This window comes from Myxocyprinus asiaticus, chromosome 26, assembly GCF_019703515.2.
Source record: "Myxocyprinus asiaticus isolate MX2 ecotype Aquarium Trade chromosome 26, UBuf_Myxa_2, whole genome shotgun sequence".
In the NCBI taxonomy this organism is placed as follows: domain Eukaryota; kingdom Metazoa; phylum Chordata; class Actinopteri; order Cypriniformes; family Catostomidae; genus Myxocyprinus; species Myxocyprinus asiaticus.
In genome coordinates this window covers 23,593,311-23,620,189 of record NC_059369.1, presented here as the reverse complement: position 1 = coordinate 23,620,189, position 26,879 = coordinate 23,593,311, and the positions used below count along the sequence as shown (strand labels likewise).

Sequence of the window (26,879 nt, the reverse complement as noted above, 5' to 3'; positions counted from 1 at the left end):
TACATTGCAATTCCTTAACACATCCCAGTTTTCTCCCGATATAATTTTCCAATCCATCCAAAACGATCTTGAATAAAGACAATGGCAAACAAATAATTATTTATTTATATTACCCATCGTAATATTACATTTAAATCTTTCCAATACATATCTGTATGATATTTGTTTGGCTTTGTAATTGATGCAAATTTTAATTACATTTATATAAATTTTCTATGTTTTGGCCCAAGGTATAACTTTAAATTGGTAGTGTAGCTTAACTGACCGGAAATTGTTAATACATAGAAGGCAAGGCTAAGGGCGGGACATCCGTTTGTTGGAACCGTGGCTGAGCTCACTGATTGGCCACATTTGAAAAATCAGTTTCTCTTGAGGCAGAGAGGGAACGATTGAACGTTGAATTTTCTGCCCGGACAAGAGCGAGGCTACGGCGTCGCGGAATTAAACAAAAACCCATCAACATGATAAGGCAAGCGTAAGTGTTTTATACTTATTGTTTATACGCCAAATAAAACCATAATGCATTGTTGGTTGAAGGCGTGGTTATTGATTTACAAGTGAATTTGTTGTCTCTTTCTAAAGCCGTTGACTGTTCTTTAACGTCAGTTGCTAACTAGAGTACCTCATTCACCGCTCATTTATTTACTGTCATAAATACTTAATCCCATTTAATAATAATTCTACTTTATTTTTCAAAATTTCTATTAATGTGTGTTGATTTGTTATCTAACAGCGTTTGTATTTTGTAGTGTCATTTATATTACTCGTTTAAGCACAACCATATTGGTAAATTTAGAGGTTCCGCTTGACCCGATTAATAATTAAAACAAATAATTCTGACACACACATTTACTAAGCTGTTATTCTGTCTGTGTGCATGAATGCTGTTTCAAACGACAACGAGACTCAATGCAGATCGATTAATGATAAGCACACACATTTGCTCTCTGAATAGTCTGCATGTTTATCTTTGTAACAGGAAGGGCAAGACCCCCCGCCGCCCTCCCCCAAAGAAGCCATCCAACACCCAGAAAGACCCTGTTGGGGTATGTTGTGATTTCTTGTTCAAATTAACAGACACAGGATCGTCAACATACATTAATTTGTTTTGTATTGTGCTCAAAGCTATAAAATAATTCCTTAATCAAGTCTGTGATGGCAGGTGTATTGTCGTGTGCGGCCACTTGGTGCAGAAGACGAGGAATGCTGTATTGAGGTTATAAGCAACACCACCATTCAGTTGCATGCCCCGGATGGCCTCAAAGCCAACAGAAATGGAGAATTCAAAGAGGTGAGTGCCTATACTGTTAGACAGAAGTATTTAATGTTGTGTATTTGCATTGTAATCATTCACAGTGGGTATTGTTTCTTGATACACTCCCACATTGTAACTGATAGCCCTTTCCGACATGGTGCGGGTTCCTGGGCCGGTGCGAATTCTCGAACCGTTCTGCGCATTCCCACCGCACAAAAGGCAGTTCTGGGTCGAAAACCTGGTTCTGCACAGGCCCCAAAAGCTTGCTGGTCTCTACACAGGAACCGATTACGTCAGGGGACGGAGGGTGGGATAATACCATGGTGAAGTTTTCCAAAACAATAACAGTAACTACCTTCTGCAGCAAGGAGTACTTCTTCGCTCGCTCTCTCTCTCTCTCTCTCTCTCTCTCTCTCTCTCTCTCTCTCTCTCTCTATAGAGAGAGAGAGAGAGATATACATACACACAAAAACAAAAAAAACAGTTATCTGGCATCAAAAGCATTCAGGTAACACGACGAAACTTGCAATATGTTATTTACGAAGATCCGAGATAAATTAGAGAGATTGCAAAGGAAAAAAATACTCTACGAGAATGAAGATACAGCAGGAAATGATGCACGCCGCCATCAATCGGACAATTGACCAAATCATAAACAAATTGAAAAACATTTAAGGGAGTACGGGGACCATAAGAATGACATAAGCAAAAGCGACAGTGGACAAAGCAACAATGTTTTGGACTCTGACACGACCTGCCTGCTAACTAACGGGGCATTGAATTCAGTCAATAACGCTTGTGATAAACAGTGAATTGCCAGTGTCCTCTGCAGCTGATCTCAGTAAGTTGTTATATTTGCCAACTTTGTTAGCTTTTCTTACACTGTTGTCATCTTATTTTGTGCATTTTGTTCTGTAAGGGGATTTTTGACCAGTTACTCCCTAAGTTTGGAAGATCGTGGCTATCTGTTAAGTAAACTTAACAAGTTAAGCCATAGTTCATACAATATAATGTAGTTACATTACCTGTCGTCTTTAGCGTAGATGTCATCTCTGACAATCTTGTTGAGCAATGTAATAACAATGGATTGCATTAATCCGTATGTTTAAATATGTCCTCAAAAACAAGCGTAAAAGCTGTATACAAACACACCGTGGCACGCCATGTTTGTTTATGTTTGAGGTAGTCACGTGAGACTACCACGTTGTAGACAGTAACCCGTTACGTCACCGTTCGGCTCTCAGGTCAGTGGAAAAGCGCGGCCGGTTTACGATGAACCAGCGGAGCACAGGCTTTGCACTGGAAAAGGGCTATGAGGTCCAAAACGTTCATGTGATGTTTATATGAAACTTCATAATGAAATAATATTGTCCTTAATCCTTAAACCTGCTTAAATAGTTGGTTATGTGGGTACTGGTAAATGGGATAGGTCAGATGGTGAAATTAACTCAACATAATATCTATTTCAGACACAATACTCTTTTAAAAAAGTGTTTGGTATCAAAACAACACAGAGAGAGTTATTTGAAGATGTTGCCAAACCTCTTGTGGAAGACCTCATTCACTGTAAAAATGGTAATAGAAATTCACTCTTGTATACTATTTGCTCTTAATTTGAAAACACTCATAGATTGACAGCTCTTTTCCTCTTTTTTAACAAGGTCTGTTGTTCACCTATGGTGTCACTGGCAGTGGTAAAACTCACACAATGACTGGTTCACCAGGCCAAGGTGGGCTGCTTCCACGTTCACTTGACATGATCTTCAACAGCATCGGTCCCTACCAGGCCAAGAGATTTGTGAGCAAGTTTGTCAAAATTATTTTATTGTGAAAAGTACAATTAGCCTTTGTGACACGGTTTCATCTTTCCCTCAACAGGTTTTCAAGCCTGATGATAAAAATGGCATGGAGGTGCAGAATCAGGTGGATGCACTCTTGGACCGACAGAAGCAAGACAGTCAGACAACCATACCGAAGACCCCGACAACAAGGTTTTTTCCATTGTATTTTTGAGTCAGTAAAGAGAAACGTCTTCCTAATGAGATAACATCAACTATATTGAATCAGATAATGATATATATATATATATGTGTCAATGTTTTTCTTGTTTCCGTAGGCGAATAATAGACCCAGAGTTTGCTGACATGATCAGCCCAGAGGAGGCTTGTAGGGCAGATGGGGTGGATGAGGATAGTAGCTACAGTGTCTTTGTCTCTTACATTGAGATTTACAACAACTACATCTATGATCTCCTGGAGGAGACCCCCTTTGACCCAATAAAGCCCAAGTAAGCTTGCTTTTTTTTGTATTTAGTGTTGACTCTACATTGGAACGATTAAGCCCAAAGTATACTTTGGTCTGAGTGTCTGCCTACAGGACACGTGGCCAAATTTAGTCATCAGCAGAGTGCTCGAGCACTGAACGCGCACAGCACTTTTTTTTTTTCTAACCGCATGTTCTCCAATGTGCAGAATGTGCATGCACCTGGAATTATTTGCACTAAAGTGTCTACAAGGTGGCAATACTCACTATTGAGCCACTGCTGTCACGAAGAAATGCTAGAAGATGTAATCGCTGCTAAACAACAGGAGACAAAAGTGGAAATAAAAACAGTGGATGTGGACAAGATGAGCGCATCTGTGAGGAGGTCAGGAGATACCTGCGTTTGTATCTCTGGAGTCTGATGGACTATAAAGACATCTTTATAGGTCTAAACTCCTGAAGAGAAATAGTCCAGTATCTCATAGCAGTCGTAGCGTGCATGCGCCAGCCGGCTGTGTATGCATGCAGAGTCAACTGAAGTACTTTGAAAGGTGAGCATTCAGCTGGATGCAGACACTAAGCGTTTGTGTCAAAACCGAAGTATACTTTGGGCTTTATCGTTCATGTTCGTTTTGCAGCGTTTACGTTGCATCTTTATGCTATTGACATCTATCTTGGTGAAAGGTGGAGCTGTTGCTATTTCTTGTTTCTTTTATATCTGTTCTACTGTAATTTGTTGAATGATCAGTAGTATCGATAGACAAAGCTCAGTCTCAAAGTTTTTATTTGATGATGATTTCTATTTAGTAATATAAGCTTAGTTTAGAGATGAATGTATTTTGTTTCTATGTTAGGTGGAATGGTGCAGGCACACCTCTGCGACACAACACTGAGTTCATGTACGTGGCCAGTGGAATCCATTCAGAGACTTGTCTCTTAATTCAATTCTTTACCTTTTGTTTAGCTGTTGTGAGTATCCTGTCTTGTGCTTTCAAGCACTTCTAGGAAATCTGTGTCTGCTTTTCTATCTGTCTTGTGCTTTTGCTTTGTTTGCTGGTAGGTGCCCATACAGTAACTATGGTTTCTTGCGTCATGGCAGAACTATTTCTTTTTTGTTCTGCTCTGTGGTTACAGAAATGTTATGTTTTTCTTTTTTTTTTTTTTACATATCTCAGACCACCTCAGTCCAAAATCTTGCGTGAAGATCAAAATCACAACATGTATGTAGCTGGGTGCACTGAGGTTGAGGTCAAGTCGACTGAGGAAGCTTTTGAAGTCTTTTGGAGAGGTAAGCTGATGTAGCTTTTATTTTAATCTGGCTTTCTGATTGTGGTTAACATGCAGAGTTAACATTGACGTTTTTTAAAATTCTGAACGCAGGTCAGAAGAAGCGCAGGATCGCAAACACACAGTTGAACCGCGAGTCAAGCCGCTCTCATAGTGTGTTCATTATTAAGTTGGCGCAAGCACCTCTGGATGCAGATGGAGACAATGTGCTTCAGGTCAGTACCTCTTCTAATACCATCAAACTTCTACCCTTGGGAGGAGTCAAGAATTGAACTCTGGGCTAACAATGTATAACGGAATGGCAGAGGTAGAATGCAGCAGTAAAATACTGGATATTACTTTGGTGTTACAAAGTACCTAATGGTGTCTTTTAGATATCCTAGAATTGTTTTTTTTTTCCTTTGTTATAAACAGATGCAAGCTCTCTTGGCATTTCTAAATGGCTTTAGCTTTTTTTTTTTAATGCTGGTTTGAATGTAACATTTGTATGGATTTTAGCACCCCCTAGTGAACCACTATGATTCAACGATTTTATCTTGACACTGATAACAGACAGCCTGTCTTTGACTCAAGCCTCAAAGAAGTCCTTTATGGTTATTTGTCAAAACTAAAAGGCATTTAATTACTCTCTTTAATGAAACATGAGTATTTTAATGCTGCTACTGTGGCCATACATGTGGAGATGTGAATATGACAATGTTGTTAGCCTGTGAATTGTGACAGTTGTAATACAGACCTAGCACTTTTGTCACCTGTTACAGGATAAGAATCAGGTGAACGTGAGTCAGCTGTGTCTGGTGGATCTGGCTGGCAGTGAGCGTACTAGCAGAACCAGAGCAGAGGGCAGCCGTCTTCGTGAAGCAGGTAAGGCACGGACAAAAAGAACAAAAGAATAATACCTTCACCATTTAAACTGTTTTATATGAAGACCATATGTTATTAGAGATGCACCGATCCGAAATCTGGATCGGTATTGGCTCCGATACTGACGTTTTTACTTGGATCGGGTATCGGCCTGATGAGCCCAATCCAAATCCGATACCACGTGATTGTCATTGCCGTTATTGTAAAGCTCAATGAATGACATAAAAGAACCTTTAAAGCACCAATAAAGTAGTCCTTATGCATTTTATTTGAAGACTCTTGAATACATACAATAGCTTTGTGAATCGCAAAAGTCTGTTTATTAAATACATATACAGTATGTACTCACAGCGTGCTTTACTAAACGAGGGCTGCTCTGACACACATACATGAGAACACGCATTGGCTCGTGATGCGCTGATGTATTTAGCTCTCAGAGCTCGCAATTTGTGAGCGCTTTACACACATTCCATCTCAGATGTAGATGCTCAGTAGTCCGGTTCACTTATAACAAGCATTGAGAATGGCACCGGAGGAGCATTACACCAGATGTTGAATAAAAATTCAATTAAACTACTGTGAAGTAGCCTACAAAACAAACACTCTTCTGGAGTCCTCCTGGTGCAGTCCTTCAAAATGAAAGTCCTTAGACATTACAACTGAAATGTATCACTATTGTAAAATAAAATTCAAACATTTATTATTATTGTATACAAATTAAAATAACAAATTACATTTTTTTTAACTAATTTAAAAAAATACTGTGTGGGTGGCCTGGGTAGCTCAGCGAGTATTGACGCTGACTACCACCCCTGGAGTCGTGAATTCGAATCCAGGGTATGCTGTGTTAACTCAATAACTGCAATGGTTCTTGACAATAAAACTCTTTATTGCTCTATGACATTCAACACGGCAGATCCTCTTTCCACAGGATGCCAGACTCTATCAGCTCCCAGAAAAACGCGCTAACCCAAAAAAGGTGCTCTTCGCACATGCGCAGTAAACAAAACATAACTTAACAATCTCCCTTTTTTTCTTTTAAGAAAACTGTTTAAGTTTAGAACATAAGCATTTAACAGGTTAACAGAATAACAGGTTAACTTTAGAGTTTTAGTTTAAATGACTAGACATTGACAAAACATAAGCTAATCATTGTCAAATCCATTCAGCCCTTAAGATAGCAAACACCTGTGCTGAGAGCTTTCAGAAGGCCAAGTCCAGATGCCCCCTTTTTTGTCAAGCAGTTAGCTAGCTGCTCTTTGGTGGTTGACCACAAGATCTGCTGAATGGTTCCAGAGTGTATAAGCTCCTTCATACTGCTGATTTCTAGGCGCAGTCTCTTTTCGGTGACAGATTTTGTAGATTTGAGAGCATCGAGAAGGGAATGATTGTCTGTTACACACACAATAGGCACATTGATACATGAGCAGTCACCAGTGGTAATCTCAGAGTATAGTGTAGCAAGGAAAACTGCACTGTCAACTCCATCTGCAAGTGCCAAAGTCTCTCCTGCTAAGGTACTCTGTGCAACTCTCCTAATTCGTTTTGACTGCCAAGATATAGGTGAAAATCTTCCATTTTCTCCCATAAGCATGATCGCAGTACACCACCAATTTAACAGAACTGTTTTTTCCTAAGTACTGAAACCTCAAGATGACCTCTTCTGATTTCAGTTTTCTGATAAGTTTATTTGCACAATGCAGGGTCTGAACAGTAGCATGCTTTGTGTTAGATGCCAAGATGGATATGTCATATATTATGTCAGGTCTGCTTTGCCTGGCAACCCACAATATTTGTCCAATCTTTGATTTTAGCATGTCCATCTCAACGTCTGTCAGTGAAGCTTCACGCTCTGTGTTGCTCTGGTGAAGTCCACTGGGATAGGTTGCAGATTTTTTATGTACGTTCCTTGTTGTATTTGTATTTCATCCTCCTTAGAATGTACTTCTATTCCAACGTAGCTGAAACTGTCATGTTCTTCCCGTCCAACTTGAAAGGCAGCTTTCAATTGAGGAATGATGTTTATGGTGAATGCATCTGTACCACCCCAAATAAAGTCATCCACATGTGATGCAAGAATTCCCATCACCTTGCAGGAATCATCCAGCCAGTAAAATACTGCTGGATCTACCTTTGACACTGTAGCTCCCAACTGTTGCATGGTGTCTTTCACCCTATTATACCAGAATAAAGAAGCATCTGTTAGGCCATAAACACATTTTTTCAACTTCCATATGCTTCCTTTGTTCTGCACTTCTTGTGGTGGGCGAATGAAAATATCTCTGGTTAACTCTTCACCTTGTAAAAAGGCTGCTTTAATGTCCATGGAGTTTAGCTGCCATTTATTTTGACATATGACTGCCATGATCATTTTTAGAGACTCTGAGGCACATGTAGGTGAGTCTTTGGGAAGGTCTTGAGTGTTTATTTCTTCAAAGCCTCTCGCAACTAGTCTAGCCTTACGTACAACTCCAGCAGCTGTTTCTTTAAGTGTGCACACCCACCTCGTGGAGATGCACTTCTGGCCTTCATCTTTCACTTCTTCATAGACGTTATTTCTCTTCCAGGTGCTGAGTTCTGTATTTTTTGCCGGCATAAAGAGATCATCATGTACTATCAATATATCATCTTCATTGGAGTCAGTGCTCAACTTAGCATGTTCGGATGGAATCACCTGAACATTGTCCATTTGTCCTAGATTGATTGACTGTAGTTGTGCCAGCAATTTCCTCAGGCTCACTGTACTGCAAATTGTACCAGTTTTTGTGTTTACCGGTTGCCTTTCCTGCTCAGCTGAGGATTTTCCCAGTATGGATTCGTCCACTTTGATTATCTGTGTATTTAAATATTTGGTCTGTTTTCAGTCTTAGACCTTCACAGCTCATGGATGAGCGGGTTTGTGGCGTGTGGGATTGATCAAGATTATCCCCTTCAGGTAGCACTGATGCAGAAGGTTCACTGTCATCTTCAGCATTAAGACATTCATCATTAGCTGGTGTTATTTCCTCATTTTCACTTTCAGTGTCACTGAGATCTGCTGCTGGTGTTACTGTGGGATTTTCATTTGTTCCCTTTCTGTCTCCTCCAGTTTTGTTTGTGGGTCATCCACCTTTCTTAGTCTAGACTGATGCACTCGAACATAGGTTCCACCATGCCTGACAAATACAACCACATTATCTTGGCCTATGACTACACCTGGACCTTTCCACTCATTACAATCTACTCGCTTATAATACACTTTGTCCCCTGTTTCATATCTGTCATGAATGGGCCACAATTGCTTACGAAGGGCTCTTCTAATTCTCTCCGAGCATTCGGCTTCTGTGAATGCTTTTCTCATTGCATGTAATGTGGTGATTTGTTTAGCTATCCAAGTACTCATACTTGTTTCCAGAGCTGGAGGCTTATTAGTGAGGACTGAGGGCAGATTTGGGTTCTGCCCAAACACTAACTGGTAGGGACTATAACCATGCACATTGTGCATAGAGTTCTTTGCCATCAGTGCCCAGTCTAGAGCTGTCTTTCAGTCACAGTTGTTGTCCTCCTTCAGCTTCAGCAAAATTTCAGTTAGGGTCAGATTGTGCCTTTCTACAAGGCCATTACTCCATGGACTGTATGCTGCAGTTGTTTTAACTTCAGTATTAAACTTTTCAGCCATGTCCCTCATTTCATTATTAAATTCACCTCTATTATCACTAAACAGTCTGCATGGAGGATCATGAACACTTATCCAGCAGTGAATAAAGTGCTTCACTATCTCTTTTGGGTTCTTTGTGGTGACGATACTCCCTGCACTGAAACGTGTGAAGTGGTCAATAGCATGCAAATACCATACTCCCAGCTCAAGCTCATGTAAGTCCACAGCCACAGTCTCATTATAGGCTGATGCCATAGGCAAACCCACTACAGGCTTATGTTTGGCTTGCTGTATCTGATACATGTTTCACAGTTTTTAACAATGTTCTTGAGAATTGTGTTGCATTCATCATCATGATTACCTGAGCAGGCCAGTCATTTTTGCAGTCTTTCAGCTGAAGCATGTCCAAATTGTCTGTGTAGTTTCAATAGGACTGTCTCCTTTTCTTTTGTTGTCATGTTTTCTGTCACAGCAAGAATTTCATTTTCATTTTGTGTCTTGTTCTCACTTGTCTCGTTTTCATCTAGATGACTGTCATCTCTCAAGTTCACACAATAATGTCCTGAAGATGTTAGTTCAAGTTTAACAGGTTGTTTAAACATTGTTGCTTTGTCATGTGCAATGTCCAGAACTGCACTTGCTCTTTTCAATGACGTCTTGCTTAAAAGCATTGGTATTTCTGCAGGAAAAACTTCTGTCTCTATTTTGCATCTGGTATGTCCTATCCTTGCTGGAATGGTAACGTTCCTTGTGGAATAAACAACTTTGCCATCACCAAATCTGAAAGTTCTTGCACTTTGTTTGTCATCTATTTTCAGTAATTCACTCTGTGGTAGCCCACTTGTGTAATCCTCAAGCCATTTTTCTCCACACACAGTTCTTGTACAGGCTGTGTCAATCACAGCTGACCCTAAAGCCTCCACCATGAAAATTTCTGTGTTAGACAAAGATTCATTTGAAAACAAAGTGATGTTACATTCTTCAATGTCATCTTTTAGTTCTTCATCTTTTGTCATTCTTACATGTTCCTTTTTATTTGGACAGTCCTTTACCCAGTGATACGTGCTTTGGTAAATTGCACATTTTGTCCTTCCATATTTATCAAGGGGGTTGTGCCTTGAGCTATGGTTTGAGTGTTTGACTTACAGTATGTCCCCGTTTGCCTGAGTATCTCGTGTAATAGGCAGTGTCACTATTTGTGTTCTGCAGTGCACTGCTGCCCTCTCGTGGTGAAGTAACTTTGTCTCAAAATTCTTTTCAATGCTGATTTCATATCAGTGAAATAAATGCTAGAGCAAGCTGTAAGTGCTAACTGTTTATCTTTAACAGTAAGTCTGGCAGTATCGAGTAGCTTAAAGGCTAGTACGGCACCAGGGAGCTACATTTTGAACTTACGTAGCCTGTTGTATCGGCGTTCGAACTCGACGATGTATTCCACCATAGAAACACCGTTCTCTCTAGTGATCCGGTCAAACTCCGTGTACTGTCTATCTTTTTCTTCTTTTAAAAACACAGAGTCCAATTTCGCTATAAGTGTTCGCATTCCAGTGTCAGCATTCAAATCTTCAGCGGAAATTTCCAGAGCACTGTCCCTTGCTCTGCCCATCAGTGACAAAGTAACCGCCAAGGCTTGTTTTTTCTTTTCCAGGTCAGTAACACGTCTCCAAATTTCAATCTCATTTTTCCAACTTTCTTAAGCCGTCCTCTCGTCAAACGGTGGGGGATTTTTGTAATTCCCAGCAGCAACCATCCTCTGCTACCAATGTTAACTCAATAACTGCAATGGTTCTTGACAATAAAACTCTTTATTGCTCCATAACATTCAACACTGCAGATCCTCTTTCCATCGATGCCAGACTCTATCAGCTCCCAGAAAAACGCGCTAACCCAGAAAAGGTGCTCTAAGCACATGCGCAGTAAACAAAACATAACTTAACATGCTGAGTGACTCCAGCCAGGTCTCCTAAGCAACCAAATTGGCCTGGTTGCTAGGGAGGGTAGATTCACCTAGGGTAACCACCTTGTGGTCGCGATTAGTGGTTCTCGCTCTCAGTGGGGCACGTGATAAGTTGTACGTGGATCGCGGAGAGAGGCATGGGCCTCCACATGCTGCGAGTCTCCACGGTGTCATGCACAATGAGCCACATGATAAGATGCGCAGATTGACTGTCTCAGAAGCGGAGGTGAAGGCAACTCAGGCTTGTCCTCCGCCACTGAGATTGAGGTGAGTAACCACGCCACCACAAGAACCAACTTATTAGTGGGACTTGGGCATTCCAAATTGGGAGAAATATAAAAAAAATACTGTGTGCTTAAAATGTGAACCGATATTCCAATTTGATGATTCTATAGCAATAAAGTGAACAAAAAAGAGATCTGAAACCATTAACAAGTCCAGAAACAAGTTGGAAAAAAAAGTGTAAAGTGAACAGTTATTCTGTTATTGTTATTTCATCTTTCGTAGGCAACATCAATCAGTCTTTAATGACGCTACGCACATGTATTGAGGTTCTGAGAGAGAACCAGATGTGTGGTATGAACAAGGTGTGTGTGATTTCTACAGACCATGTTAATCTTTTTTATTTATTGTTTTAGTTCAACATCAACAAAAGCACTTTATTTACATTCTCTCCTCAGATGGTTCCATACAGAGATTCCAAAGTGACCCATCTATTCAAAAACTACTTTGATGGGGAAGGCAAAGTGAGAATGGTTGTTTGTGTAAATCCAAAAGCTGATGATTATGAGGAGACCTTGGTAAGCAATGTTAACATGTCAAAAGATTTCAAACAATAAATCCTGTTCAGATTTATAGTAGTTACACCGATACCTTTGGGTTTCTCTTCGTGTGTGTGTGTAGCTGGTGATGCGCTTTGCTGAGATGACTCAGGAGGTGGAGGTGGCCCGGCCTGTGGACAGACCCATCTGTGGTTTTGCTGCTGGCCGCCGACAGAGGAACCAGGCCTTTAAAGAGGAGCTGACTCGCAGACTGGAGGAACGTGGTGGTCCTGTAGATGGAGGTATTGCCTGTTTTGTCTTTAGCGCCTCATCAATTTTGAGAACTTTTTCACACAGGATGCATTCATGAGTCAACAGCTACACAGAGCACAACAGAATTGTATGAAAGTTTAGCTTCTCCCATACACCCTGCAAATTTAAACAGTAAATATGCTTGTCCATATGCTTCTCCTGCTCAGAGATTAATCTGATTGGTCCATTGTTCAAAAACTGACATTTAACTGCTGCACTGTGTCAGAAATTCTATTTTTAACCTGACAAGGTGTCTAAAAAGACGTGCCGTTAGTACCCTCACATGCTGTTAAAACGGTGACTATAGCACAGTTAGAACGAAAGAACGTACCCTAAGTGAATGGACCTTAAGATGATGTCATTAAATGTCAGTTTTGTTTGATAAAACTCTACTGTCTGAGGTGGTAATGTGTTGATCTGTTTATCTTATTTCAGGCAGCTGTGTCTATTTACTATTAATCTGTATAATGTGATGTGTGCTTTACAGAGACACCGACCATATTAAGCCAGCTGTTGCAGTCCTTTCCACCCATGCCTCCCTGTGAGATTTCTGGCCCTAATGACGATGTTACTCTACCAAGGCTCATAGACGCCCTGGAGAAGAGACACAAGATTCGCCAGATGATGATTGGGGAGTACAATAAAACTGGTAAAATCAACAATTCATTCAGAGTTGTCTGTTTCTGCAGCCTTATTGAGAAGAACGGACATATTAGATGCTTCTAAATGGTCTTTGTGTTACCTTTTTTCATATTTTCTTGCCATGTTTCTGTTTCAGCCAACATGCTGAAATCTGTTCTTCAAGAGCAGGACAGCAACATTCTCTCCAAAGAAAACTTTATCCAAGAACAGCGTGGAAAGCTTTGTGAAAAGGACAAGATGATCCAGAACCACAAGAATGAGATTGATCGTCTGGAAAAGAAATCCAAGATGCTGGAGTACAAGGTACTTGCACCATCATTCATTCAGGGTCTAAAATTGTTGAAATAATGGAGTGTCTCAGCAGATTAAACTCTCACAATGCAAACTATGCTGCAGAAACCAGCCATTTAGAATGTGTCATAATTATGGCGAGTATTGTGTCTCATTGGTCATCAGCACATTAAAATATGCCTGCCCGCATTTACATATAAGCACCTACTTGGCATTTAGCAACTTGGCTGGGATGTTGTTAATCATTTCACATGTGAAGAGATGAGCCAGTCATAACAGCCATTTACATATAGAAGACCCTGTTACATTAGCAAAAACATCCTGTTTAATTCCAAGGTTCAGAGAGAGGATTGAATCTAAATTGACTTGGTGTTAACCTTGATTTAAAGGGATAGTTCACCCAAAGATGAAAATTATCATCATTTACTTACTTTTTTTATTCTGCAGAACACAAACAAAATTTTTTGGAAAAATATCTCCGCTCTGTAGGTCCATACAATGCAAATGAATGGTGGTCAGACCTTTTGTAGCTCCAAAAATCACAAAGAAAAAGTAATCCATATGACTCCAGTGGTTAAATCCATATCTTCAGATGCAATATAATAGGTGTGGGTGAGAAACAGATCAATATTTAAGTCCTTTTTTTACTCTAAATCTCCACTTTCACTTTCAGATGTGAAAGTGAAAGTGGAGACTTAAATTTTGATCTGTTTCTCACCCACACTTATTATATAGCTTCTAAGGATATGGATTTAACAAGTCATATGGATTACTTTTTTCTTTGTGATTTTTGGAGCTACAAAGGTCTGATCACCATTCACTTGCATTGTGAGGACATACAGAGTTGAGATTTTCTTAAAATCTTTGTTCTGCTGAAGAGAGTCAAACACATTTGGGATGGCATGAGGGTGAGTAAATGAAACAATTTTTCATTTTTGGGTGAACTATCCCTTTAAATGGACTTCAGGAAAAAACTAAAACAATAAAATGCTTAGTGTAGATTATGGCCCTGTTAACGCACCTCTGCATCTACAATGTGTGCAGATTGACATCCTGCAGAAAACCACCAACATCTATGAGGAGGATAAGCGATCTCTTCAGCAGGAACTGGAGAGCAGAGAACAGCGGCTGCAAAGGGAAATGTCTGAAAAGAGACGAATGGAAGCACGCATGCAGGGCATTGTCACTGATGCCAAGCTCAAGTGGGAGAAGGAGTGTGTGAGTGTCAATGCTTTCCATAGACCATATTTTTGATATAGCAAGCTGCTTTTGGGACATGACTGTATCTTTGTTCAGTCAGATTTCTGTTTGATTTAATTGTGGATTGTGTAATGGCATGCAGTTTTTTAAGATTTGTTTTGTTCGTCTTTGCAGGAGAGACGGGTAAATGCCAAGCAATTGGAGATGCAAAATAAGCTGTGGGTGAAGGATGAGAAACTGAAGCAGCTTAAAGCCATTGTGACAGAGGGAAAGACAGAGAACCGGCAACCACAGCGGCCATCCAGAGAAAAGGACAAAGTTCCCCCAAAGAGATCTGCCTCCCCGTCACCTGTTCCTGTACGTTTAACTGACATGCGTTTTTAGACTGCTTGATCCTGTGATTTGTGTCCAACCAACTCCACGAGCCACAGCTTGTTTGTCTTTGCATGGTGTGCTATGTAGTGTTTATAATTAATCTGCGCACTTAATCCTTCACAAATATCACATCTGTTTTAATGCTGTTTTTAGTGTGTGTGTGTGTGTGTGTGTGTGTGTGTGTGTGTTGCATGTGTACTAATCTGATATCGCTTGCAGACTCCCTTCAATGGCTCCCAGCCATCCATCTCCTCCATGGAGCCCATGTATAACTTCCCTCAGACAGACAGGCCAGATCCTCCTTTCCCCAGACCAGGCAGTGTGTGTGTGGCCTCCTGCATCTCTGGGTGGGAGCAGGGAGTCCCACAGTCTCGCAGGCAGGGTAGCCACTCGCCCCCAGACAGTAGAAAGAGAGCTCAGGGCCTTCCCAGCAGTCTTGAGAGGAGGAGAGGCAGGTGCTGGGTCAAAGACTGTGAGGTGCTTGTCCCACCAGCAGATGTAGACCTAGAGGCAACTGGTCACAGGGTCAGTGGAGTATCTTGCTGTAGTTGTAGGTAGAGCTGCAACAAGACAGTAATATAGCCATTGCCTATTATAAACCGTTGATCTGTGTTGACCCAAATATTACGTGGAAGATCTGTGTGTACAATGACCTGTAAAATGAAAGTGTTCATGCTTTCTGTTCTGCACTTTTAGACAAATAAATTGTTTTTTATTATCTCAATGTTATCTGTTACGCCTGTCAAAACTTTTTTTTTTTGTCCAGTGTATAAAAGGCAACTAAACAATGTAATAGGTTGTGTAAAAGTTGTGATTTTGTTTATTTTAAAGCATAAATACTTGGAGAATAGATTTATTATAATGTCTAAGGACTTTTTAGTTTTGTTAGTTTCAGTATCTTTTTTTTTTTTTTTTTTTTTTTTTTTTTTTAGCAGCTTGGCATGTCTAGTTTGTGCTTCTAAAAAGTTTAGATTCACTAACCCACTAACGCTACTGCATGAGCCCTGTTTTCTATTTGTCTTACTTTGCTTGTGTTTTAATTGAATAGACTGGGCCGCCGGTTCGGCCTCTGCACAGACGCTCGCACTCTGCAGGTGGGGAGAGGTGGGTAGATCACACACCCGCTACCAATGTAGACCTGGATACAGTAATGCAGCCAAACATCCCCAACGCCATCAAAGTGACAGCTCCCAGTGAGAAAGCTCTGTCCAAGTGTGACAAGTATGTTCTGACACACCAGGAGGTGGCTTCAGACGGGGAGATTCAGACCAAGTTAATCAAGGTAGCTTTTTTTTTTTTTTTTTTTTTTTTTTGAATGGGCTTGCTCAATCTAATTAATATTGTGTTTGGTTGTCAGCTGTAATGTAAATCTTTTTTTTTTTTTTTTTTTTTTTGGACAGGGTGAAGTGTTCAAGACTAGAGGTGGAGGACAGGCTGTTCAGTTCACGGATATTGAAACACTCAAGCAAGAAACCCCTGTTGCTACTAGGTGATTTATTTGTTACTAAGCAAGTTCTTTTTAGTGGTAGTGATGTGGATATTGTTGATGGTCTTATGAACTGCTATTTGTACTGTTGTGTTAATTTTAGCCGAAAGAGGCGATCAGCAGAGACTGGCCCAGCCCCGCAGGGTGAGCCAATGGAGGGGGACTGGACTGATGTGGAGACAAGGGTAAGTTACTGTTGTCCAGTGAAGCCACAATAAGACTGGATAATTATATGGTGTGTAAAGAACAAACCAGTCAGTGGAAACCACTGTCATGTAACTGACTACATAACCTGGTGCTTTTGGGGCATTGATCGTAAAGTTCTTTATATAACATAGATAATAACATATATGTTATATATAATTATACTACCAGTCAAAACTTTTGAAACACTTGACTGAAATGTATCTCATGATCTTAAAAATCTTGATCTGAAAGCTTATGCTTAAATGTTTTAAATTAGTTTTGTAGACAAAAATATAATTGTGCCACCATATTAATTTATTTCATTATAAAACTAAGATGTAATTAAAAAAGTTTTTGAAATTGATGACTTGGACCAAATAAAGAAAAACAGCCAACAAGTGTACATATGTACATATATACACACACACAAAGTACTGTGCAAAGTTTTAGGCACTTTTAAGGCACAAAATGTTGCAGAGTGAGGATTTCTTCAAAAATAATGCAATAAATAGTTTTCATTGATCAATTAATGCATTACAAAGTCCAGTAAACATAAAAAAAAACCTTTGCATTCATTTTCTTGTTTTTTGGCAGATAGTATGTTCCAAGCTTCTTGGACAATATGCCACAGTTCTATCTATTTAGACTGTCTCAATTCTATCTCATGTAATCCCAGACTGACTCGAAGTTTCAAGAAGAAGGTGGTGGGCACTGCGGGGGCCATGCCATCTGTTGCAGGGCTCCCTGTTCTTCTATTCTAATCTATTTGCAAAAGGAATGTTTGTCTAAAATGTATATTTCCCATTGACACACTAAAACTGAAGATATAAATAACCATCTTAAGACGAAGGGGTCATGTGACGCCATGCAAGAAGCAGATGTGCGAGCGATGAGCTCTGCGCACTTTGCTAAATTTAATTATTTTCATGTTATAATCTGGTGAAATGTGATACACCCAGTTACACATTTGCTCCTTTGTTGCAAAACATGGCAAAGAAGTCAAAATCCTCAGGCTCTGGAGACATTAAAAGACACTTATGTGTTCAGGATGAAAGCCCCGACAGGCCTACAGACCGGGGACTCGATTTGGATGGTGCGGCGGGAGAGGTGATGTTGACGAAGGTTCTTGCTGACTTGGAGGATCTCGCTGTAATACGTCGATCGATTACGGCGATGGAAATAAAATTCTCTGAGTTAGTTGCAAGAGTGATTGATGTTGAGAGACTAATCGATTGTCTGGAGTCTTCGGAGAGGGAATTAACCGCTAATCCGCCCGCGACCAAAGTTGATTTGGAACATCTCCTTGAAAAGCTTGAAGATCTTGAGAATAGAAGCCGTTGGAATTCCTGAGCATGAGGAGGGCAGAGATATGGTGAAATTCCTTGACAAGCTTTTCCTGAGTCTGCTCGACATAACACGCCATAAACTGGAAATCGAGCGAGCTCACAGATTTGCTGAGGGAGAAAGGCCCCGATCAATCCTGGCCAAATTTCTGAGGTCATCCGATAAAGATCTTGTTGCGCCAGGCGAGGAGCAAAGGGAAGCTTTCTTGGAAGAACCATAATATTTTCTTGTTCCCGGACTTTGCGAGTTTGACGAGAGAAACGCGATCGGTTCAAGGAACGTAAGAAACTCTTACATCAGAAAAAGATCTTTTGCTCTGATGTTTCCGGCCAAACTGAGAATAGAAACGAAGGATTGTCCCAATCAGGCAATGTATTTTATAGAATCAATGGGTGAGTAACCATTTGGGTGTTTCTCATGTGAGTGGGTCGACTCGCTGTACTTACTCTGGCTTTTGAGGAAGCTGGGTGTCATTTTGGTTTCTTTTTGCGTTGGCTCCGCTGAGCGGCTGGAGTTTGTTTTGTGAATAACACTTTTCCTAAAAGAAACTTTTGCATTGACAAATTACTTTTGCATTGAAGTTCCCGGCCAGTTTGAGAGTGGACACTATGGATGACCGGAAAATATCTACATGCTCACACAAAGGATGTCTTTTACAAAGTTGACGGATTGTGTAAGTCATGGTATATACTTTTATGCGGCCTCCGAGTGAATTGACTCGACCATCCGGGGAACTGGGATGCCGGTTTTGTTTCTTTTTGTATTGGTTCCGCCTAGCGGCTGGAGCTTGTTCTATTGAATAACACTCCTTTGGAACAGCTGTGGATTAATCTGTTCGTTCTTCATGTTATTCCTCCTGCTGGCTGGAGTTTCTTTTGTTGAGTATTTTTATGGGACATTGGAATGATTACGTCATCCGCTGAACTCAACAGCTGGCTCACTGAACATTCGTTTGTCTGTCCGAGGAATCTGAACGGTTTTATATCAGCTGGAATTTGTTTTGTGGATGATCACACCTATGAGACAGTTCTGTGAATGAATCTACATGTTCTTTGTGTTCATTCTTCCTATTGGCTGGGGTTTATTTTACAAAGTATTTTCCGTTATGTAATTTTGCCTCACAAATTTGTGAGGCAAAATTGAGCAATCCGATGGCAAAGTTGTTGTGGGGGCTCGTGGGTGTTCATGGACCTTTTGAGTATAGAGGGATTGTCGCCGGTAGGCGCTTTCATGCGCGGGGTTAATGCGCATGTTTTTCTTTTTTTCTGTTTGTTTTGTTCGGGGTTTGATTGTTTCACTAATGGGGAATGTGGTCTGTTATAATTTTGTTTTTGACACAATTTATTTTTTATACTATATCAAAATGTCAAATGTTAATATGAGTGGATTGTCTCTCAACCTGGAATGTAAATGGGTTGGGGCACCCCATAAAAAGAAGGAAGGTTATTACTTTTCTTAAACGTAAGAAATATGATATAGTGTTTCTTCAAGAAACTCATCTTTCCCTGCAGGAAGCTGAAAAATTTGGGAAGATATGGGGTGGACATGTTTTCTTTAGTGCTGGCTCAAGTAAGAGCAAGGGAGTCATTATATTGATTAATAAACATCTACAATTCAAATGTCTCAAACAGACTAAAGATAAATTAGGGAGAGTCATTATTGTTTTAGCTGAAATTCAAGGGCAAAGGTTGATTTTGGCTAATATTTACGCACCTAACGTTGATGATCAGGGCTTTTTTATAGATCTTGAAGGGATGCTGCAAACTGCTGGCACCCCTCATGATATAATATTGGGAGGAGACTTTAATCTTTTGATGGACTCAGTCCTTGATCATAGTGAAGCAAAAGTATGTAAACCCCTTTGAGCAACATTGACGCTTCACAGGATGTGTAAAAAATCTTGGTCTTACAGATATTTGGAGACTTTTGAACCCATCTGGTAGGGACTATACATTTTCTTTCATCAGTCCATAAGATTTATTCAAGAATAGATTATTTTTTATTTTATATTTTTATATCCAGATCCCTTATTTCATCTGTTGTTGATTGTTTAATTGGAAATATCTTAGTCTCAGATCACGCCCTGGTGAGTTTAGAGGTGTTGTCATATACAGAGAAAAATAAATCATATAGTTGGCGCCTTAATGTGTCCCTTTTGCAAAATCCTGATTTCCAACAAATGTTAAAGACTGAAATCAATGTTTATATGGAGACCAACTGGTCCTCAGTATCCTCTGTGGGTGTGGCTTGGGAGGCACTTAAGGTGGTTCTTAGGGGTCGGATCATACAGTATGCCTCATTCACCAAAAAATCCAAAGCACAAGAACTTGTGGAGCTGGAAGGAAATATTAAAAGTGCTGAGGCAGAGCTAAAGCTCCGTATGTCATCTGATGGAAATATAGATATAATACTATTTTGTCGTGGAAAGTGGAGTTTAGGTTATTCAGGGCAAGACAGTCCTACTTTGAGTCGGGGGACAAAGCAGAACAACTTTTGGCTGGATGTATAGAGCAGAGGGGGTCTTTTTCTGCCGTTCCCTCTGTGAAATCTGCAGGTGGTGAAATATTTGCCTCGGCCATTGATATTGGTAATGCTTTTGAAGAATTCTACTTTGATCTCTATAGTTCCACGTCTTCATCTACTGATGAGGGTATTGGGAACTTTGTGGAACCATTGGATCTTCCTGGACTGACGACTGAGCAAGGGAGTTCTCTTGATTCTGAGATAGCTTTGGAGGAGCTTGATGAGGTGGTTAAGGCCTTGCCTACAGGCAGGGCTCCGGGGCCTGACGGCTTTTTCAAATCTTGTGCTACAGGACTGGCTCTGCTTTTGTTGGACGTTTATACGGAATCATTGAAGAATGGAGGGCTTCTGCCAACCATGACGCAGGCCTGGATCAGTCTGATTCTTAGAAAGGACAAAGATCCAAGCGAGTGTGAAAGTTGCCGCCCAATTTCCCTGATCTAGTTAGATGTAAAAATATTGTCAAATTCTGGCTAATCGATTAAGTTATGACATCACTTATGCATAGAGATCGGCTGGGGTTTATTCGAGGCCGTAGCTCTTCTGATAATATCAGGCGTCTCATCAATATCATGTGGTAAGTGGCGATTGGTCGGTCTCCGGTCGCTGCCATCACACTTGACCCGGGGGGGGGGTGTTTGATATGGTGGAATGGGATTATCTTTTTAAGATTTTGGAGGTGTATGGGTTCAGGAGTGCATTTATTGGTTGGATTGAGTTTCTTGGTAGATGCCCTGTAGCAGCGGTGCAAACAAATGGATTCATTTCAGATTATTTTACTCTGGATAGGGGCACCCGGCAGGGTTGCCCTCTTTCCCCATTATTGTTCTGTCTTGCTCTGGAACCATTAGCAGCCGCGATAAAGGAGGGAGGATTTTCCAGTGGTGATTGCGGGAGGTGTGGCGCATGAGCTTCTGCTTTACGCAGATGTTTTATTTTTCATCTCCGACCCTACTGGATCTATGCCTTGCCTCCACAGAATTATTAACACCTTTTCCAAGTTCTCAGGATACAAAGTAAATTGGTCTAAATCCGAAGCTTTGGCTTTGACAGCGTACTGTCCAGTAATGGCCTTCCAGCCAGGTGCCTTCCAGTGGCACAAACGGGGAATTAAGTATTTGGGAATTTTATTCCCACAAATTTGTCTGATTTAGTCAGAGTTAATTTTGATCCCTTAATAAAAAGGTATTCGAATGATGTGGACAGGTGGGCTTCGTTACATTTATCGATGAAGGTTAATGTTATTAAAATGAATTGTATTCCAAAATTCAGCTACCTGCTACAGTCTCTCCCTGTAGATGTCCCCCTCTCTTATTTCAAGCAATTTGATAGCATAGCTAAGTCCTTCATTTGGAATGGTAAGTGTCCCAGGTTAAATTTCAATAAGATACATAGGCCGATTGACAAAGGTGGGTTAGGCCTAACCAAGATTTTGTTTTATTATGCATTCGGTCTTAGACATTTGGCTCATTGATCGCTTCCACCTGAGAGAGCCCCTCCCTGGTTTTCTATTGAAAAGGAAGTTCTTGCCCCTATCTCGCCACTGCAAAGCCTTTCGATTAAACTATCTGGAGAGGTTAAGTTGCATTTGCACTCGACATGGACAAAAGTGTCCCGAGTGTTTAATTCTGGTATTTGTTTAAACGTAGCCTCGAGCATATGGCTGGACCCTAAACTGTGTATTAATAATTCCCCTTTCTGTTGATCAGATTGGATTGTGAGGGGGGTTAATACACTTGGTGACCTATATGAGAGTGGAGTATTGAGACCTTTTGAAAATTTGGTTCAACATTTTGGCATTCCCAGATCTCAGTTTTATAAGTATTTACAGCTACGCCACCTACTCTGTGTGTGTGTGTGTATATATGTCTTATCTGTACGCCAAATACATTTTAAACTCAGTTTTTCACAATCGCTTACATTTAATCGTAGAAAACATTCCCTGTCTTAGGTCAGTTAGGATCACTATTTTAAGAAAGTGAAATGTCAGAATAATAGTAGTGAGTGATTTATTTCAGCTTTTATTTCTTTCATCACATTCCCAGTGGGTCAGAAGTTTACATACACTTTGTTAGTATTTGGTAGCATTGCCTTTAAATTGTTTGACTTGGGTCAAGCAAAACGGGTAGCCTTCCACAAGCTTCTCACAGTAAGTTGCTGGAATTTTGGCCCATTCCTCCAGACAGAACTGGTGTAACTGAGTCAGGTTTGTAGGCCTCCTTGCTCGCACATACTTTTTCAGTTCTGCACACAAATTTTCTGTCAGATTGAGGTCAGGGCTTTGTGATGGCCCCAATACCTTGACTTTGTTGTCCTTAAACCATTTTGCCACAACTTTGGAGGTAATGCTTGGTCATTGTCCATTTGGAAGACCCATTTACGACCGAGCTTTAACTTCCTGGCTGATATCTTCAATATATCCACATAATTTTCCTTCATGATGCCGTCTATTTTGTGAAGTGCACCAGTCCCCCTCCTCCAGCAAAGCACCCCCACAACATGATGCTGCCACCCCCATGCTTCACTGTTGGGATAGTGTTCTTCAGCTTGCAAGCCTCACCCTTTTCCCTCCAAACATAAGGATGGTCATTATGGCCAAACAGTTACATTTTTGTTTCATTAGACCAGAGGACATTTCTCCAAATGGTAAGATCTTTGTCCCCATGTACACTAGCAAACTGTAGTCTGGCTTTTTTATGGCAGTTTTGGAGCAGTGGCTTCTTCCTTGCTCAGCAGCCTTTCAGGTTATGTTGCTATAAGACTCGTTTTACTGTGCATATAGATACTTGCCTACCTGTTTCCTCCAGCATATTCACAAGGTCCTTTGCTGTTGTTCTGGGATTGATTTGCACTTTACGCCCCAAACAACGTTCATCTCTTGGAGACAGAATGCGTCTCCTTCCTGAGCATTATTATGACTGCATGGTCCCATGGTGTTTATACTTGCATACTATTGTTTGTTCAGATGAACATGGTACCTTCAGGCATTTGGAAATTGCTCCCAAGGATGAACCAGACTTGTGGAGGCCCACAATGTTTTTATTTTTTTTTTTTATTTTATTTTTTTTCTCATGATGTCTAACAAAGAGACACTGAGTTTGAAGGTAGGCCTTAAAATACGTTCACAGGTACACCTCCAATTCAGTACACCTCCTGTCAGTTAATTGTCTGAAGTCTTGACATCATTTTCTGGAATTTTCCAAGCTGCTTAAAGGCACAGTAAACTTGATGTATGTAAACTTCTGACCCACTGGAATTGTGATAGTCAAAAGTGAAACAATCTGTCTGTAAACAGTTGTTGGAAAAATTACTTGTCATGCACGAAGTAGATATCCTAAATGACCTAAACTACAGTTTGCTAATATTAAATCTGTGGAGTGGTTAAAAATAAGTTTTAATGACTTCAACCTAAGTGTATGTGAACTTCTGACTTGTGTGTGTCTATATATATATATATATATATATATATATATATATATATATATATATATATGAATGAATAAAATTCAAAGCTAGCTATCCATGTTTGTAAATATTTTAGATGAGGCTTATAAAGTGGCTGCAGCTACTGTACAAAGCAAAATACTGTATGTAGGAATGGGATATCCAACAACTGAATGAATTCTACATTGCTGCCTTTGGTTTTTAAAGTGTAAATGGCTTCAGCAATTACAATGGGAGTGATCTAGTTTTGAGTCAGTGTTACTCAAAAAGAAGCGTATGAAACATGCTGTGATTTTAGACCTCAAAACTTTCCCGATCCAAAAAGAGTATTGAAGCTAAGCTGACAAAATGGCTCATTCTGAACTCTGGGGAGCTTTTTTAATGCAAGCTTAATTTCCTGACCATGTCTTTATTCTCTAGTGTTCTGTTGCCGTTGAAATGAGAACTGGCTCAAATCTGGGACCCGGATACCAGCACCATGGATTTCCAAAGTAAGCTCTTTTATTTACATATGAAATAGTTTCACATGTCTTCTGGATAAGGAATGTGTAGTCAGTCATGGTTTTGTCCATTTTTCTTTTGCAGACGCAAAAAGCCTTAAGACTGTCCTCTCATTGCGATCACAGACGAGTCCTTTCCTCTTGAAACCTCATCACTGTGTGCAATAGCAAATTCACTTTATAATATTTAACTTTTTTTTTTTTAATGCTTTTTATTTTTATTTTTTTTATAGATAACACAAATTCACCAAAGCTGTTTTTATACTGCATTTTCTACCTTGGTGTTGCCATGAAAAATTCAGGTTTTGTGTAAACATGGGTCTGGGTGGGTTTAAAGTTTTGTAAATGTAGTATTTCCTTGCTGCCCCTTAGGCATATTATTTTCTGATATCTTGTATATTATTTGGCAGTTAGGGCAATCTAAGCATTTGCTGGCATTTCATAATATTCTTATAGTCATTTTTATGACTCCTACAAGTAGGTAGCAGCACCTCGGAAAAGCACTTTCCATTTAGTTTTCTCACCTGTATGACATTGCTGAAGACAAACTGTTAATAAACAGCATTAGATGCTATACTTGTTTGGGCTTGTATTGTGAGTTCTATTGTGTTTCTTAAATGCACACTCATTGTAGTAGCATAGTTCTTCTCAGAATATTAAATGCAATTTTATATGAGAGCAGTAGATGGCAGCAGTGTTTAACTTTAAAATATTGAGGTTATGCAGAGATACACCATAGTAAGGTAAGCTGATGACCTTATCCATATGTTTTAGCCCTGCACTAAACTTGGCATGAAAACTTTGCTGTTGTCTCATATAGTCAATAGGCCTATTTAAGTCACCTCATTCCTTATGAACACATCTTCCACGCCATGTCAAAATCATGTCTGAAATCCAGTGGAAAAGAATGTTTGGATTATGAAACCGTATTTGCCAAATAAATAACGCATCAAATCCGGCTTAGTGTCACTGAAATGCGGTCAAAGCCTCTGCTCACACAGGCCTGAAGTGTTACTGAAATCATTGTCCTGCAGCTTGAGTGTTTGTGATGTACATGACCACAAGTGACGAGCATGACAGAAGACTGCAAAGTACCACAGATTCCAAAAGCTTAGCTGTGTTGAAAGATTTGATGTGGTCCGTCATTGCTTTTGTCCCAATTTGGCATTGAAAGAGAATAACATTAGATATCTATTTAACTGTGCTCTTTTTGTTGGAATTTAGCTCTTTGTTTTGGAAGCCCTTTGTGCTCCCACATGGTGTGGGCACAAACATTTATACATTTTTATTATTATTATTATTATTTTTTATTATCCGCATTAAATGAATTTTCTAGTTCGAGACAGGCGCGATCAACAGCATACAGTTGCAATCGAAATTATTCAACCCCCCCAAGACAGTAAGGATTTAAAAAGGTAAGCTTTTCTGATGACCCATAATTTTTAAACTTTACATCTATATCAGTTGAGTGACACATTCAAAGTCATAGTGTGAATATATAACCTATTATTTCTAAATGGCAGGATTTTTTAAAAATACAGCCATGTCATAATTATTCAACCCTATTGCATGTAGCTGTTTCTTAAATATGTAAGGCTACACAAGTAATTGTTTTAAAACAAAATTAAGTAATCAGTCTGCAATGGCACTTATTTAAGTTTTAAAATTAAAAATTTAAGTTTAGTGTTGTAAGCAAAAATGTATTTCTATGCAAAAAATGCAATTAAAAATAAACTGTCTCAAAAGCTAATAGAGATTATTTCATTACACAAGAAAGGTCATGGCTAAAAGTACATTTCCAAGGCACTTCAATTTCCAATAGACAAAGTTGGCAGCACCATTCATACCTTTTTTTTTTTTTTTTTTATATGGTACAACAGCAACCTTCTTGGGGTGTGGAAGATAGCAAAACTTCAAGGGAAATGTTGACTTGAATATTCAAGAATTAATTAGGAAAGACCTGTGGAGTCCTGGAAGAAGGTTTTATAGATGTATGACACTAAACTGAAAATGAGTTTTAGACCCATGGGTCAGCAGTACGTCTGGAGTAAGATGACAAGGTGATGACAAGAACGACACCATCCCCACAGTCAAGCATGGAGGTGGGTCAGTCCTGTTATGGGGTGTTTTGCGGCTGCAGGAAATGGCTATCCTGACTATGTGACTGACACCATGGATTCTTCCAGGTATCAGGCCATTTTTTCAGTGTGTAAATTGAAGCTCTGTGATCACTGGACTTTCCAGCAAGACAATAACACCAAGGATACATTCAAGTTGTCCAAAATCTGGTTCAGGGATGGGTTGTGGAATGTCCTTAAATGGCCCTTTCAGTCCATCATTAAAATCCCATTGAAAATCTTTGTTGGGATTTCAAGGAAGCAGTGGCAGCACAGAAACCAAAGAATGTCAATGAGCTGGAAGCTTTTGCTCATGAAAAATGTGTAAAGATTCCAATAGAGAGGTGTCCGAAGACTGAGAACACTTACCTGAAACATTTATTTGATATTATTAAGGGTAAAGGATGCTCCACAAATGACTGACTTTGGGGGTTGA

General features: G+C 39.9%; 1 protein-coding gene across 5 annotated transcripts; it reads left to right on the top strand.

Moving 5' to 3' along the window:
• Positions 1–381: 381 nt before the first annotated feature.
• On the top strand, positions 382–25,429 carry kif23 (kinesin family member 23). 5 transcript variants are annotated; one of them, XM_051656181.1, is made up of 24 exons: positions 382–469; positions 980–1,046; positions 1,163–1,291; positions 2,725–2,830; positions 2,917–3,053; positions 3,134–3,246; positions 3,372–3,542; positions 4,372–4,416; positions 4,693–4,805; positions 4,898–5,019; positions 5,566–5,668; positions 11,770–11,849; positions 11,943–12,062; positions 12,166–12,325; positions 12,823–12,984; positions 13,114–13,280; positions 14,313–14,486; positions 14,643–14,825; positions 15,063–15,368; positions 15,892–16,125; positions 16,244–16,332; positions 16,433–16,514; positions 24,247–24,317; positions 24,412–25,429. In XM_051656181.1, the coding sequence occupies exons 1-24, from the start codon at positions 462–464 to the stop codon at positions 24,425–24,427; spliced, it is 2,958 nt and encodes a 985-aa protein (XP_051512141.1). In that variant the 5' UTR covers positions 382–461; the 3' UTR covers positions 24,428–25,429. The 5 variants fall into 5 exon arrangements, with proteins under 5 accessions (XP_051512141.1, XP_051512140.1, XP_051512142.1 ...); XM_051656180.1 differs by having other exon boundaries at positions 382–475; XM_051656182.1 differs by lacking the exon at positions 4,372–4,416 and having other exon boundaries at positions 382–475; positions 24,412–25,427.
• The last annotated feature ends 1,450 nt before the right edge of the window (positions 25,430–26,879 follow it).